This window comes from Sycon ciliatum, chromosome 1, assembly GCF_964019385.1.
Source record: "Sycon ciliatum chromosome 1, ocSycCili1.1, whole genome shotgun sequence".
NCBI classification, from domain to species: Eukaryota; Metazoa; Porifera; class Calcarea; order Leucosolenida; family Sycettidae; genus Sycon; species Sycon ciliatum.
The window spans coordinates 22,123,955-22,140,434 of record NC_088643.1 but is presented as its reverse complement, the minus strand read 5'-3'; the positions used below and the strand labels follow the sequence as shown (position 1 = coordinate 22,140,434).

General features: G+C 46.9%; 1 protein-coding gene across 1 annotated transcript; it reads right to left on the bottom strand.

Annotated features, from left to right (window-relative positions):
- Positions 1 to 1,304: 1,304 nt before the first annotated feature.
- On the bottom strand, positions 1,305 to 14,480 carry LOC135818115 (F-BAR and double SH3 domains protein 2-like). The gene is made up of 15 exons (XM_065331445.1): positions 14,072 to 14,480; positions 13,883 to 13,980; positions 13,738 to 13,783; positions 11,626 to 11,720; positions 10,834 to 10,978; positions 10,019 to 10,081; positions 9,056 to 9,196; positions 8,705 to 8,833; positions 7,280 to 7,498; positions 5,796 to 5,948; positions 5,320 to 5,533; positions 3,829 to 4,136; positions 2,933 to 3,176; positions 2,560 to 2,774; positions 1,305 to 2,249 (listed from the first exon to the last, which is right to left on the bottom strand). The coding sequence occupies exons 1-15, from the start codon at positions 14,078 to 14,080 to the stop codon at positions 2,106 to 2,108; spliced, it is 2,223 nt and encodes a 740-aa protein (XP_065187517.1). The 5' UTR covers positions 14,081 to 14,480; the 3' UTR covers positions 1,305 to 2,105.
- Positions 14,481 to 16,480: the final 2,000 nt, after the last annotated feature.

The following is a 16,480-nucleotide window of genomic DNA, read 5'->3' as shown; positions in this document are numbered from 1 at the left end:
GATTACATCATTTTAGTGATGTAGTGCGTACAAGCAGGATTCAAGCCGGTCTCTTTCTGCACACAACTGCAGCTCAGTTGTACGCACTACGCCATTTCCCGCCTCAGATCTGCGCCAGATATGATGTAATCACGGAATTCCGCCGTGACTGACACCCATAGTAGAAAAGGCACCAAGCTGCACACCCTGGGTTTCATGTACTCTTGCTACTTCTGAAGTACATGTATGACCACCAAGGTTACTCGTTTCTATGTGTGTGAGGACACGGTGTCATTACCCACCTGAATTCAATTGCAGCCTGCAGAACAGCCCCTGCTCTGTAGCAGGGAAGCCCATCACTCAGCTCATGCCGCAAGTGAATTCAGGTGGGCAACGACACAGTTTCCTCGCACACATGGAAACTCCCGTTCCTATCAACTACCGGTACCAACGAACGTTTTCTGCAACAAAAAAGGTCGGTACGAGATGGGAGTGGAAAGCACTTGGCAGCGCTGTTATCAGGGTTATTGCCAGTTGGAAAACCGGCTACAGTATCAATAATTGCAACTATTAAATGATGCGAATGACGCGAACGTAAAATACCACTGCCTGATCCAGACTGTATACAGTAGTACCAAGAGTACATAACCCCCCAGAGTGTGCAACGCCGATCCAGCTGTGCATAGGCCGATGATAGGGTCTTGGTCGAGCGGAATCGGATCTTCTGATGTCATGCGTACACTCCACACCAGCGCACGGCCAGTCTCGAGGCAGGGCACCATTGTTTTTGATCCGAGAGTACCCGCGACTCCCCGGGTTCCCCTCAAATGTGTATGGTATTTATGACGCAAAGATCCGATTACGCTCGACCAAGACCCTCTATGCAGAGCTGGATCAGGCGTTGCGCACTCTGGGGGGTTATGTACTCTTGGTAGTACTGGTAAACCTGACATGAACCGTGTGCATCATGCTGGCACCCAGGTTACTGTAGATGAGTGCATGACTGTACAGTGTACAGTCATGCACTCAATGAAATCCAGTCGCGTCGCTCAAGTACGCGCCCGGCGTTGCGCAGCCGTAGACCTGCCAACAGCCAACACTGGACTGCGAAATAATGCAAGGCGCAAACTTGAGTGACACGACTGGATTTCATTCAGCAGGACGGTACAATGTAACCTGCTGCAGCAGTAGGGCGGGGATGTGATGCTGACATGTCTGCTGTTCACAAGCAGACTGTAAGTCAGCTGCAACAACACGCATCAGAATCACAGGAAGATGTTATGAATCCGAAAGCTCTGTAAAACTTGCACCCCGCCGCTGGGAGATGAAGAGATAGAAAAGGCCACTTTCTAGACGCTCTAACTAAAGTTCTGAGAGCATGAGAACGATACACACATTCCATTGCTCAGCTGACATGGAAGTGCGGGTATGTCGAGACAAGCAGGTCGGTAAACACGAGCGCGGATAACAGCACAAACATTGGGGGAGACCCTGCTCCAAATATCATCATACGCCGGCTAGCCGGGGAGACATTCATGGACAAACCGACAGCACATCAACGCAAGCGAAGGCATTCACATTTCACACCTAGCATAGACTCTGATAAAACTCAAACCTAAGCTGGTAAAGTACTGGTAGTAGCAGCAGCCAAGAAAAGAAGAGAAAAAGAGACCGGCACTGCTTTAATTTCGTCTGTCCGAGAGCAGACGAAGAAAGCCAGCCCTGAGCGCCAGAAATAGCACCGGTGCAACAAAAATAGAGCAGGGTAAGAAAAATTTATAAATTACGCTCAGCAAAGCTAAACGCTGAGCAAAACATAGCCGGTTCCGGTTCCATCCGGCAAAGCAGTAAAGGCAGGCAGGCAGGCAGGGTGTGTGTGTGTGGGGGGGGGGGGGCATATACAAAGTACTTGGAAGTAAAAGCACAGATGCCATTGAAAATCAAAAACATGTACACTTTGTATGCAAACACTCACACACACGCACACACTCTCTCACACACACACATACATATATACACACACACACACACACACACGCCCGCAAACACACCCGCAAACACACACACACACACACACACACGCACACACAAGCTTGACTGACCCGATGACGGAATGGCAGGCTGGACTACACATAGTCATCTTCAGGGAACGAGGCAGTGGTGGTGGCAGTGACGCTGGTGGAGGCTGCGGCAGATCCACCCGTCGGCAACTCGACTGCAAACGGGTCTGCTCGCTCCACTATAGGAGTTTGATCTGGGTCAGATGTGGTCTGAATGGCAAGTGACAAGATATCGGAAACAAGATGGCATGACAGATGGCACACAGCTGCGGATAGTGACTCGATAAGGAAAAAAGGGACTGTCCCCAAGTATAGATTGATAAGGAAATATACCAGTTATCGAACAGGGCTGTTATGCTCTGAATCAGTAAAAAAATGAGAGACGGCAGTGAAGCAGGAGAGGAAATTGGTTAGTTAAAAAAAAGAAGCGAACCCGACTGACTGCAGGACATGTACAACACAAGCAGCAGTGTACTAGTCAGGGTCCACCACTGTATCTCCAATCCATTCAGGAACTCACTGCAAGTGCTTGAGCCGTCTCTTCGGCCGACAGCTCCTCCACAACAACCGAGGGGAAAACGCCGACGGCGCCGTTCAGTTCACCTTCCCACCAGCCGTCGTCCACGCCGTCGTCCTTACGCAGTAAGCGGATGATGGCGCCGGCCTCAAACGACAGCTCCTCGGCCTCCATGGCTTCGTATGAATACAGGCTCTTCACCAGTGTGACATCAACGTCTGTGTATGTGTATCAAGACACAGAGATACAGTGTAGACAACTTTTTAAAAAAACGCTCCAATCTCACTTTGCCATGGAGAGAGAGAGAGAGAGAGAGAGAGAGAGAGAGAGAGAGAGAGAGAGAGCATACACACTCCCAATGGTTGCGTGAACGTACCTGTTGGCGCCGCTGCACAATGATCCGCGGCTTGTGCATCCGCATCCATATCGGCGACAAGAGTCTGATCACAGGCATCCGGAGAGGCCGACCTGAGGTGTGACTTTATCGGTGGAGTTGCTATCTGGAACTCCTCAAACATTGGAACAGCCGACCTAGACACGGACGGCCCTAGCCGGCTGGGGGTAACCTCCTGGATGTAGGTCTCAGGAATGTAACCTGTTGCACCTGCAGCAGTTACAACCTACAACATTAAAAAAAATGCAAGCAAACAGAGAGAGAGCGAGAGAATGAGAGAGGAAAGATGACTACAGCATATAAACCAGCTATTGATTCACCTAAATACGGACAACTCCCTACACCCTGGGCGGGCTTGACAGCAGGACTCTACTAATAGCCCGACCATACCAAAGTAAGAAGCCCACAACTGGATGCACAGAAATGAATAGATGACATCAGGTAATTCATATCAGCATCAAACAACACTTGCCCCAATGCTAGCAAAGATGTAGCTTGACACAATATGCAAAATGCTCCTCAGTCCATGAAACCTAATCGCAGTGTCACGCTGGGCACTGCGCAGCCCTTGACCTGTAAGCACAGGGTGTAGGCTGATATAGAATGGATCTGATCAAGGATTCAGTGAGTGCGTTAGATTATGCCCACGAATCGATTCGCACTACTCACATCATCATCCTCAGATGTGAATAGGGTGAATGGATTCCGAACCGATTCCAGGGCTCATGACATGATAATCGAACGACTTGAATGCATGCGAATGGATTCATGAGTCGATTCAAGTCCATAATCGAACGCAGCCACTGCATCACTGATTACCCCCCCCCCCCTCCCTCCAAATACACACACACACACACACACACACACAAACAACTAACCTTGACCCAGCCATCACCCGACGAGAGAACGACAGTGACTTCGTGGCCGGTGAGCACGGAGAGCTCTTCGTCAGTCTGCGCCGTGTAGTCGTAGAGAACATTGGCACGGCGTACGGCGTTTGCAACGTACGTAGAGAATTCGCTGACCGTGTCCGGGTCTACCACATCGCCCGGGTAAACGTCTTCCGCTTCGTCAAACTCATCGTCAAAGCTATCGGTCGAGGTATCTCTCAAGGACCGTGCGGCGATGCGGTCCAGCGACGCCATACTGCCACGCGGCGTTGGGCTTGTGGAGCCCTGCAAGCTGACTAAGAGCATGAATACACAACAGGGCAATCACAGACAGATATCGTAAGATAATAATTATATCAATCGCGTCCATGGCCCACTGAAATGCTAAATAAGGAAAGAAGAAAAAAGGGAGGATCCAGGGAGCAAGGCTGGAAAGATACTGCCTACTAAACACATAGATCTCAAAAGCTGAAAGCCCGCTGACACCATATCCATGTATTATAGGATGCCAGCTACTGTAAAACATGTAATTTTAGGTGCATTAAAATTTCGGTGGCAGGACCCTGCCAGGTTTCAGGTGTAATTTAGAATTAGGTGACCAGCGTTCCCATCACATACAGTGCATACTCTACTCTAGTGCCTTTTAGATGTAATTTAAATTTAGGTGCCTGGTTTCTCTACTGAAATCGCCGAAATTAATGTTACACCGAAAATTACATGTTTTACAGTATCAGGACACCTAAGGAGTCACGGCTGTTCAGCATTTTCCCCCGAACAAAAATTATAAATACCGGGTACGAATAATTTTGCACGCGCAAGTACAAATATTTTTTTACGGTTCACGTAACACTCAGTCGGATAACTGACGTTGAGGCAACCAACACTCTGCCGTAGTGCATGCCAGTGGGCGCAATTTCTGGCGCTGCACTGCTGAACATTACTCTGAGATTCAACCTTGTCCGTATCTACATTGTAGACCAGAGGCAATGATACAGTCAGACCTCGCTTATCCGGATCCCTCGCCATCCGGAAGAAAATCGCTGGATTTACAGCAAATGCCATGCATACATACAGTATGGGTGTTCGATTATCTGGTTCCCTCGCCTATCCGGATACTTTTGTGGAAAACAGATGTGTGTGGTTATGCGAGGTCTGACTGTAACATCATGCCAGAATAAGAACAGTATTGAACTGCGCACTACACCGCACAACATGAATACTATAAACCTACTGGTATTAAAAGTTGACCTAATTTTTCACATTCCACGATGGACAACACAACCATGTATGGGGTCGAGTCGAAATGCAGGCTGCCAAAGAAAATAATTGCAAAGGAGGATCTTTGGTGTTTTTTCCCCTACGCTTGTCGTTTGTCATAACCAGTTGACTGTAAGTATTCGATAGCAACTGCAACTGCAACTGCCACTTGACACACACACACACACACACACACACACACACACACACACACACACTTACCCATATCCAATTTATCTCTAGGCGCACCCAGGCTCTTTTCAGTCTGCAGCGCTGACTGTAACCATTCGTCAACATTGATGCCCACCTCACGCATAACATCCAGCCGTGCCTCTGACGAGCGCTGCACAAAGTGCAGCTTCCGGATGGACTCCTTCAAGTCGAATACTTGTTCATCAGCGGTGTTCCGTGCCTCTATTGAGCCAAGCTCTGGACTCTGGCGTGCAGCGGGCAAAATAGAGCACAAAGCAAAGCCATGCATTGTACAACTGGAGATCATTACCTCACACACACACACACACACACGCAAGCACACACACGTGCAAGCACACACACACGCAAGCACACACAGAAAACCCTTAGCACAGGCTACACAAGAACACACACATCCAGCAGCTGTGTAAGTCACTGGCTGGCTGCAGAGCAACACAATGCCGGGGCCAGAACAACATTGAGACTGGGCAGGAGAGCAGTCCAACCTTGGTGTAGGTTTCCTGCAGGTTAGCAACGGCCGCTGCCTCCTTGCTCTTCGTCTCTACCAGGGTCATGCACTGGGCCACACGCGACGTCAGCTTGCGCGCTTCTAGCGTCAGGCTGACATCTCCTTCGTGCTCTCTGGACACGGCGTTGATCTGGACAGACAAGCACACAAACGAGAATGGCACGAACGGCGTCACCAGACATACTTGTAGACAAGTTTCATGCACATAAACCCAATCATCAGGAGACTATGCTGGACTAGAACCCAATCATCAGGAGACTATGCTGGACTAGAACCCAATCATCAGGAGACTATGCTGGACTAGAACCCAATCATCAGGAGACTATGCTGGACTAGAACCCAATCATCAGGAGACTATGCTGGACTAGAACCCAATCATCAAGAGACTATGCTGGACTAGAACCCAATCATCAGGAGACTATGCTGGACTAGAACCCAATCATCAGGAGACTATGCTGGACTAGAACCCAATCATCAGGAGACTATGCTGGACTAGAACCCAATCATCAGGAGACTATGCTGGACTAGAACCCAATCATCAGGAGACTATGCTGGACTAGAACCCAATCATCAGGAGACTATGCTGGACTAGAACCCAATCATCAGGAGACTATGCTGGACTAGAACCCAATCATCAGGAGACTATGCTGGACTAGAACCCAATCATCAGGAGACTATGCTGGACTAGAATAGAATGTAGAGTGAACTACATCCTACAACGGTGACATTCATTGGTGACTTGGCAGGTGCAATGCTACAGCAGGATGAGGTGGGATGGATAACATAGTTGCATACATTGGTGACTTGGCAGGTGCAATGTTACGGGATTAGGTGGGATGGATAACATAGGTGCATGCAGTACTGTCGGGCGCCAAAGAACGGCCAGGCTGGAATTTCACCAATGTTTAAGAACGGTGTAGGCTGGATATTTTGCAGATAAGAACGGAGACCGTAATGTACACTATCATGTACACTCAGACGTATAACTCTGCATAAATGTACAAGACTGTACCATCGAATAAGAACGAAACTGCTGTGCTCACTAAAAATAAGAACGGGCTAGGCTAGAACCCTGAACCCCAGTTCTTCAGCGCCAGACAGTACTGTACATGTACTATTATATTCAATGTGCTGCACTTGCGTAGTTGTTCTTATTGCCATACGTTCTAACAATATTGAGATGCCTTTTGTTGGCTCTTCTGCCTGGATTTCATTGACAGACGAGTTAAGCCCATGGATCCTTCCGTGAGTGACATGCGAACTGTAATTACCGGTATTATTATATTACACAGGGGTAAGAGGTTGCATGCAGTTCAGTGGCATGTGATATACAGTCAACTTTGTGAATAACGAGCCTAGATTTATCTTGTGGTGCCATTTCGACACAAGCTCAACTTCAGCTGCACACAATGTACAGCTTCAAACGGAAAGAGAGAGAGAGAGACGGGGGGACCTGCTTACCGGGTCTTCTTTGTACGGTGTGTAGGCATGCTTGACTACATCCGTCAGCACTGGACACGTTGACAGGTAGCACTGGTGGTTGTAGGCCCGCTGGATGCGCGCCGCCTGCACGCTTACGGTGTCGAAGTCACTGCGCGTCTTCTGCGCGGCTTCCGATGTCATGCGACCGACGGATTCCAGGCAGTGTTTGAACTTATCATATATGGAGCCGTCCAACGACTACACGGAAACACACATGCACAGCACAATTACACATAGATGGAGTACGATGACGTCATTATTACGTCATTATTGTAAAAGGCCGTTACCCCAACAGGGCTCACCCACACCGATCTACCATTGATACCTGTTCTACGTAGTGGTATCAATGTATTCCAAAGTTCTCTATTTTAATGTTCAACTACAGATTTCTTAGAAATAATCTACGTGGAGATAAAAGTTTAATAGTAGCAGTGAAAAGTATGAATGCCGCAGACATCGCCACGCAAGATGACAATTTGTTCGAGGTTTGAAATCGGGTGTTTCCAGAATCGATTTTCAAGCTCCGATCATCAGTGGAAATACGGAACTAAAGTGATCAAGCGAAAAACAAACGTTAAAAATCCAAGTAAGTGTGACAAATGATGCATAAGTATTACAAAAAGTGAGGCCTAAGATAAAGATAGAATGTAAGTGTGACAAGTTTCAAACCTCGAACAAATTGTCATGTTGCATGGTGATGTCTACGGCATTTATACTTTTCATAGCTATTACAGATTTCTTCTCGTTGATTCGTTGGATTTAGTACCTTGTACCTTGTGATGTATGTAGCTTTTTAAAGCACATTTAGAGTTCATTGCGATCGGTTCAACCAGTCATTCTGGCTCTGCTGATGAGACCTGACAAGGTCAAAACAGCTAGCTTTGGATGGAAGTGGCTTTTAGAGTAAAGTAAACCTTGTCAAGGCGACCACCTGCCCGAGAAGACCACTACAACCAGGACCAAGCGATGGTAATTGCAGTCAAATGATCTCCGATAAGAAGACCACCTGTACACAGGTACCACACTTGTAAGGTGCTTTGAGTGGTGGCCTTACACAGGTTTTCACTGTACTGTGTATATCCCGCAATATAAGAATATAAGTCACACCCGTTTGCCATACATCTCACGGATGGTTGAACAAAGGAGGGGGGGGGACTCACAACGTAGTGCGAGTTTACTGGGGTAATTGCTCAAGTGAACACACTGAAATAACTGATCAACTAGTGAACACACGGAAACCATACAACGGAGACATGGAAATGTGGGTGCAGCATATAACTGAATGCAACTTGATAGCGGAAATACGATATTTGCTTTTTAGGGAAGTCAACTGGGTGGCAAAATACCCAAATATCCATAGTGATCACGTAATCACACAACCTATATAGAGCTTGGTTCACTCACTTCGATAAAGGTCGGGAGCTCATTCTTGTAGAAGAGTTCATTGACAGCATTGCAGCTAGCTATGGATAGTAGATACTCGTTTCTGGCTTGTGTTGAGCGTTTCTCACTCAGATCTAGCTTCTGCTCCAGCTGCAATGCAGAAGAAACCAAGAATGTAATACTCGTACATACTTTGACAACACACGGGTCTAGCGTATAAAATCATCGCAGATAAGACCAATAGAAGTTGAACTCTGACAACACATGGACTGGGATAAAACGGCAGCAAGTCTACTTCTTACTCTACCGGTACATGTCATACACTGCAGAATGCACCAAACACACACTGCTTACTGCAGCTCTCAGACTTACACCCTGGAACTTCTTCTCGAGCTGTGCTTTGGACTCGAAGAATCGCCGCTGTGACTTGTTGCTAAGCCGGTCTTGCATCTCGGAAACATTGCGCCGACAAAGACCAGCTTCATGCTCAAGTTCACAATAGGCTTTCTTGGACTATGGCACAAATGAAAGAAAAGAAAGCACAAGAGAAGACACAATATTACTTTCCAAAAAACAGAAATAAAAACGAAGGATGAATATGGTATACTGTAAGTCTATACATTTCCGGCCTATTCAAATTTCGGCCTCCCAGGGCTAAAACCCACGGCCGCATCAAATTTTCGGCCTGTACTGCTGCTGCCTGTATACATTAGAGAGGTTCCGGGGTACGATTTCCCGTGCCAAAATCCGTATGGGGGCTACGGATTTTTTTTCTCTACGCCTGCTATCGCAGTCGGGATTTATATTCAGCCGGTATAACCCTCTGACTCGGGTTATATCCTCTACGTGTGCAGCCCTGCATACGTAGTACATGTGTTACATACAACTTGTAGCTGTCTCATGACAGTAATCGTACTCATGCACAGTCAAGGTTCACAACAAAGGTTCAAAGGCGCTAGCAAAATGGATACCTCTTTTATGTGTACCATGACTGTGAACTGTGTGTATCTACGCTGTGACCCTTCGACCTGTGTGGGATGCATACGGCTCTATTGTACACATTTGGTACAGTGCATTACATCATCGATGTCCATTTGTGGCGCTGTCCCCTATGGCAAGTGTCGGATTCCAATTGCCATGACTAAATAAGCACCGAATATTTGCTGACTTACGGTATCGGCACACAGAATTCCACAAACAACCCAAGGATGGGAAGCACAACCAGAATGCCACTATAGAGTTTTACCATGCACTCCCAACAGCGACAAAAAAAGGAGTAAAATGATTAGGCGAAGACCAGACATGGACCGGGGAAAGGAAATAGTCGTGTCGCACCTTTGCCAAACCGCGTGTGGACTGGAAGAGGTCATCGTGCATATTATTTAATACTTCGAAAAGCTGTAGTAGGAGCAACACACAGAACACATACAATGCAAAGTCAGTAAAAGCACTGAGCAGGATGAGGATGAGGACAGCCAATCTGGCCTAGTCTGAACATGATCAACATTTACACTGGTTCAGTGGGCTTGGAGAGAGAGAGAGAGAGAGAGAGAGAGAGAGAGAGAGAGAGAGAGAGAGAGAGAGAGAGAGAGAGAGAGAGAGAGAGAGAGAGAGAGAGAGAGAAAGAGAGAGGCAGACAGTGAGTGAGTGAGTGAGCGGAGTAACCTTTCACATGCACTGCGTTTCATCCAACTGATCGGCCCCTTTTGGGAAATGGACATGGAAGAAAAAACAAATCTTTACTCAGTTCTTACCATCACTACAGTCCATTTCAAAACTATAGACGCGTAGGGTTTTTGAAATATTTCAAATTTGGCTGGACCTTTTTGAGAATAGTTTTCGGAATATTGCTCAGGATCGCTCCACAATTACTCTCATATAGTTTCTAAACGATTGGATAACAGACGCCCAATTTGGAAAATTTTATGCACAAAGTGATCACAGATTTTATGTGGTATAGATGCTGGCATAACGGTTTTTGCCTAGGTACGCGTCTATAGTTTTGAAATGGACTGTACACATGTTTAAAATCTGTCCTGACAGACCCGCTGAACAAAACTCACATTCTTCACACAGTGTTTTGTTGAAAAAGCAGAGATTCTGTTTTTAGCCCGGCACTGGAACCCTTCATTACGCTTGCTCCCACCTACCTTTTTGGACTCTGGCGGTCGTGTCTTCAGCTGAGACTTGCATGTTTCTACGACTTCTGTTGTTATATTCTCCGAGAGGGTTTGATGTGATGATGCAAGGTTATCTACCTTATCAAGGGTCAGCTTCCAAACATCAGTTACAGTCCTGCAAGCGAAAATCAACGGCAAAGGACATAACCACAAAATCTCAAATACTACTGCCAGAGCAAAACCGAAGTAAACCGTGCTGGTAGCATGGTTCTAGGCAGGCATCTGCCAAGCAGAGAAGATGCACACACGCATACACACACACACACAGATACAGACACAGACACACAGTGCAGCGACAACAGTGAATGCACAGTAGGCACAACTTTGATGAAGGATAATCCAACCCGGTGGGACTGTGAATGCGACTGCCTTTGCTGGATTTATTGTACACTATACTGGTCTTCTTGTGCCTGCAAGAAGTAGTTGCTTTGAGGAGCAAAGCTTATATGCTGGATTAGCTGCACACAATGCTCGACAAGATCCTCGGTTGATGCCATCACAGGCCGTTCCCGAGACAGAAGGGAAATGCCAATTGCAACAATAGTTTGCAATGCAAATCAGCAACCCGGCTTCAATTTGTTTGCCTTATGCTGCGCAGTGGGCAAGCACGAGATCTAGTGAACTTTGGTGAAAGGGTCGAATACAGGATGTCAGAATGGCACAGCAGCTCCCTAATCTTGAGCTACATGTATATTCCTGGTAAACCACCGACCCTCGTGTCCTGGCTGTTTTGCTGGAAGCTGGCCAACCGGGGTAACTTACTCGAAATCCTCGGCATCGAGGAGATCATCGGAAAGAATTGGCGTCACCGGTAACTCCCGCTTCGTTTTAAATTGATTAGCCAAACGGGAGAGGGACTGCAGCAAAACAACAAGGGAGTAGAACATAAAATACATGACAATACTTAGACCCCTACACTGATCAGTTGCTTCCTGTTTGCTCTCACAGAAACTCTGTGTAGCAAGCAATGCCCTCCCCGGTGGACAAGTTCTTGCACTGCAACACCTACATTGACGCTACTGAGCTTTGGTAGGAACAGCAGTTATAGGAACCTGCTTTCCACACACTTGTCAATCATTACCACCGGTACATACTACATCCAGTGATTCTACTCGACAAAAAAAACCCGCATTGTGCTGTCGTGGACATGGAAATCCGGTCACACATCTCGCGGCCCCAGGGCACTGGCCATGCAGCCGTGAGTACGCACACGGTACACACGTTCATTTACGCGCTGCAGCGCGCTGGTCGCATCGGATCCACATGTGCACTGCATGCAACGTTCTGTACGCACTGAGGGCGCCGGCCCCGGTCATTCGACTGGATTTCCATGTGCACGACAGTACATGCACCACCTCACCACTCACAGAGCATAGGCACATTCACGGATATTTCCCCTTTTGTCTTACATGGTACTGTAACCACACTTCTTTTCTCCATCTGCCTTTGCCTCTGCCTTTGCCTCTGCCTTTGCCTCTGTCTGTGTGTCTGTCTGTCTCTCTCAGTATAATCCAATATCTGGTACTTTTGGTGATGTGCCCCGCCACCTAAAATTAGGGCAATGAAAAAGTATTAATTGTGCAGTCGTTCCCATGAATGGGTAGTGTAGTCAATATGATTCCAAAAATATTGTCCCCCCCCCCCCCCACCGGCATCGGAGATTGAACCTAAACGCATTTCTACCCATTAGAATCCAACATAAGTGCCGAAATTTGGTCGGCACCGAAAAAAAGTGATCCAAGGTACTGTAATTTCAGAAATTTTCGGTGTACTTTTATTTTCGGTACTTTCGGTGCGTCTGTTTCATACCTAAAATTTCAATACACCGAATAAACACTAACACACATAAACCAATAGGGAACTGCTTCTCTGTACCGAAAATTTCTGTTCACCTAACCTAGCCTGTTGCCCTTATACCGAAAATATTGAGCACCGAAAATTTCTGAAATTAGAGTAACTGAAAACCATAATCTTCACTACCGGTAGTTTGAGGGGGGAACCATAATGCTACTGAAAACGAGTTCATTGACAGCAATTCCATATTTTCTAGTTCCATGTACAGTATAGTATTACATGAGCTTTGGCTCTACCAAAATTCAATGCCACCAGAAGTTGTGTCGACCAGATGGGAGCAAGCTTGATGCCATGTCACACAACTCACTGAGTTTTACCCATGCGCATACGCACAAACGAGCTGTCTTTCAATGAATAATTGATAGAATTAAGTGGGAACTGTACACCACTTGCCCTGTGTGCTAGCAATCCACCTTGGACGCTATCTACCAACAGTTTATTGTGACCTGAATCCGGAATAACGGATTTCATTTACAGGAAACTGTGCGACAGTGAATAGCATGCCCATAACAGCTGAGTGAGTGTTGGACTCCTGGTGTCGTACGATAGGAAACTGCTAACTCAACGCTCCCGCTTGTTCTCTGCCAAAACTACGGAACAAACTTCGCAAAGTTTGTAGGCAGCTACCACAATGCAATGTAACGAAAGCAATGCATGTATTTACAAATGATCATGCACTACTGCATGAAATGCAATACAATCATGTACATCGTAGAATGTGTGAGTTTTCAGAGGCGGTTTACAGAATTCACGCACTACTGCTAGTCGTTACAGTATACTACTAGTAGGTGTGGACGCTAGCAGAAAGTCCGAAATTCACCTAGCTCGACTGAGATAGTACCGGTACGCGGTGCCGGTTATGATGACACTTACACAAGTAACTGTTACAGGATTGAAGTTTTCAAATCAGTAGGCGTGTACATTTACAAACTCAGGGAACAAACAAGGTTTCTTCCACCCACCAGTGCAACAACCTATTACAATAAGATCCACATGCCGCAGTGCTGAGAACCAACTCACCTGGGAATACTCCTTCTCCAAAGCACTCCATTTGTTGGCAAAATTTCTACAAGAGTACGATAAAAATAAGCAAACAAATCACCAAACACCATGTACTGTAGTCCGAGAAATGGGTGTCACCTAATTATTTCGACTGTTTTCTTACTTGATATCATCAAAGAGGTCCTGTTCAAAATGGAACTTGGCCTGTAACTTTTGGGTTTGATCCGCGTTGATGCTGCGACAAGCCTGAACGGCTTTGCTCTGCAAATCAGCAGATAAATAACACAAATCCACCTCGTCGCCTGCTCGCAGATCAGATGGGTCTACTTCTTGTTTTACTACTACAATTTACCTTGCTCATTGGTCCAGCGGAAGTAGCTCACCATCTAACAACTTCTATTATTATATTGATGAAAATAGACTGGAAATATACGCTCGAAGCAAGGTAATCAAGCCAGGAATCTACTCAAAACAAGGACCAACGACATCAAGAATGCCTGCAGAGCTACAAAACATGCATCCAAGTCAAGTCAGCTACGGTTCATCAGCAATCGTCTGGCATGGCGAGGCCTTGTGGGTTGTGCTTGCCACTGCCAGGCCAGTTTTGACACAAATACAATATTCTAAAGAAGCCAAGGTGCCACATAAGTCACTGGTCAACGCGTTCTTCCCAGCTCTATCCTGACTGATCCGCAATACATACACACCACACGTCCACACGGACCACTCCACAGTCAAGTCGCATTCTTCCACCCATTCGGCGAATCGGCGTGCCGTATTCGGCTGTTGTACCCGTACTTCCGCACTTCACCACCAGTCATTTTGGCCGTGGGTGGCTGACATGAGAACAGAGTGCTACATTTTTGTAGTTTGACTATCTACAACTCGAGTACGAGTTCGGAGTTGTGAACGTTACTTGTGGATCTGCAACTCGCACTACACTTACCGCTACATCATTACATGGATGATGCTGCATTGTGTGTAGACGAGTCTACACCGTGTACACGTATTCTGGATAGACACCGCGTACCGGTGGGTACCGGTTGACTTACAGATACTGAGAATGTGAGAAAGGCTACATGAAATTGAAGGCACCCCCCCCCCCCCCCAGGATATGTCCGGCAGGATGTCAATTATTCAAGAATTGTGCATTGAGCCATTGATTCGGGTATCAACACCGGTACCGGTTGACCTACAAAAAGCCCCCCCCCCCTCCTGAGGCGATGCAGCTCAGGGCAGGGAGCCCTACACATACTGGTATGTGTAATGCTCCCAGGCTCAGGGGGTGGGGGGCAAGTAAGGATGTCGAACTAACTTTCCTACACTACAAAATGTAGCTACAGACTAGAGTAACTACCATGCAATAATCATGATATGAAATGTGTCCATGTAATTGTTGCAGACATATCTTTTAATGTGTGCAAGCTCCACTGCAGCCACTTCATTAGTCATGATACTAGTAAACAGACATAGACAATAATATTTATTAAAGGATGATCAGTTTCATGAGGATTGCTTTTAGGAGTTTTGTTCCGGTATTGAAGCCCTACATGTCATGCATCGAACACTTAACCCAAACAGAACAGTGTCCTCTGACTTGGGGTTGGTGGATCCAACCGTGCTTCACTGGTACGTACGGTGGTGCACCAGAGTTCCCTTGTACAAAGTTGCATCGGCGTCAAAAGAAACACACGCACGCACACACACACACACGCCGGTACCGCGCAGGACCGCCGGAAGCAGTTTTTGACTGATCCGGTTGTAAAATGGACTTTCACACAGTTTGAGTATTAATTAATGGCAGGTGCACGTGCCCTCTGCTGTAGTAAATACTAAGTGTTGGTGGCCGAAAAGTTGGTCCAGCAATAACCGGACCAACTGGACCGGTTCCGGCAGCCCTGTCGTATACAGCCGCAACTTATCATGCCAAGATGGGGCAATGTTGCATTGTCCATGGCGGCATCAGTTCATGCACGGCATGGAGCACGGAGTAACAAACTACATTTTAACAAAACTGTTGCGTGCTGGGCTGACACTGTCAGCCATGCATTTCAAGAACTGAAACAGGCAAACGCCAGTTTGGTTACCAATGCTAAACAAACAGTTAAAGGGGAAGTTAAAAGGCAAAAATTAAAATTTCACCAGTTGTAGTCTTCGGGGTGCTGAGTCGAATGGTCGTGGTCCGAGGAAGCTGAGACGCTCCCTTCCTACTTGAATCCCAATCGAACTCGCGCACTTCCACCGAAACTGGGTGACTGCGCCCTACTAGATGGCGATTTGTATGCAAAATGTCACTAAAAGCGCCATTTCGTTCTTATAAAAGCACGGATGACCGCGATTGGCCCATATGTTGTAGTCTTTTGGACGCTGAGTCGACTGGTTTTGGTCCGAAAAGGCTGCGATGCGGCGTTCCTCCTTTATTCCCAATCGAACATGGTTGAAGAAGTGGTCACGTGCTCCTGCGTACACCAGTCACCTGGTCACCGTGCCTGCAGGGTACAACTTACTAGCCTGTTTGACCTTTTTTGGGTGCAGTCCTGTCACTCGAGTTGAACTCGAGTTGAACCTTGGTGTGAAAGTTGTCACCTGCTGGCGTGGTGACCAGGTGATTTGGGCACCCAGGACCACGTGACCGCTTCTTCAACCATGTTCGATTGGGAATAAAGGAGGAACGCTGCATCGCAGCCTTTTCGGACCAAAACCAGTCGATTCGGCGTCCAAAAGACTACAACATATGGGCCAATCGCGGTCATCCTTGCTT

Bases quoted from the DNA above. Each gene is read 5' to 3' on its own strand.
- LOC135818115 (XM_065331445.1), bottom strand. The intron at 13,784-13,882 runs GTAAGAAAACAG...GTACTCTTGTAG, and splicing joins GACCTCTTTGATGATATCAA to AAATTTTGCCAACAAATGGA. The intron at 2,775-2,932 runs GTACGTTCACGC...ACACATACACAG, and splicing joins TTGTGCAGCGGCGCCAACAG to ACGTTGATGTCACACTGGTG.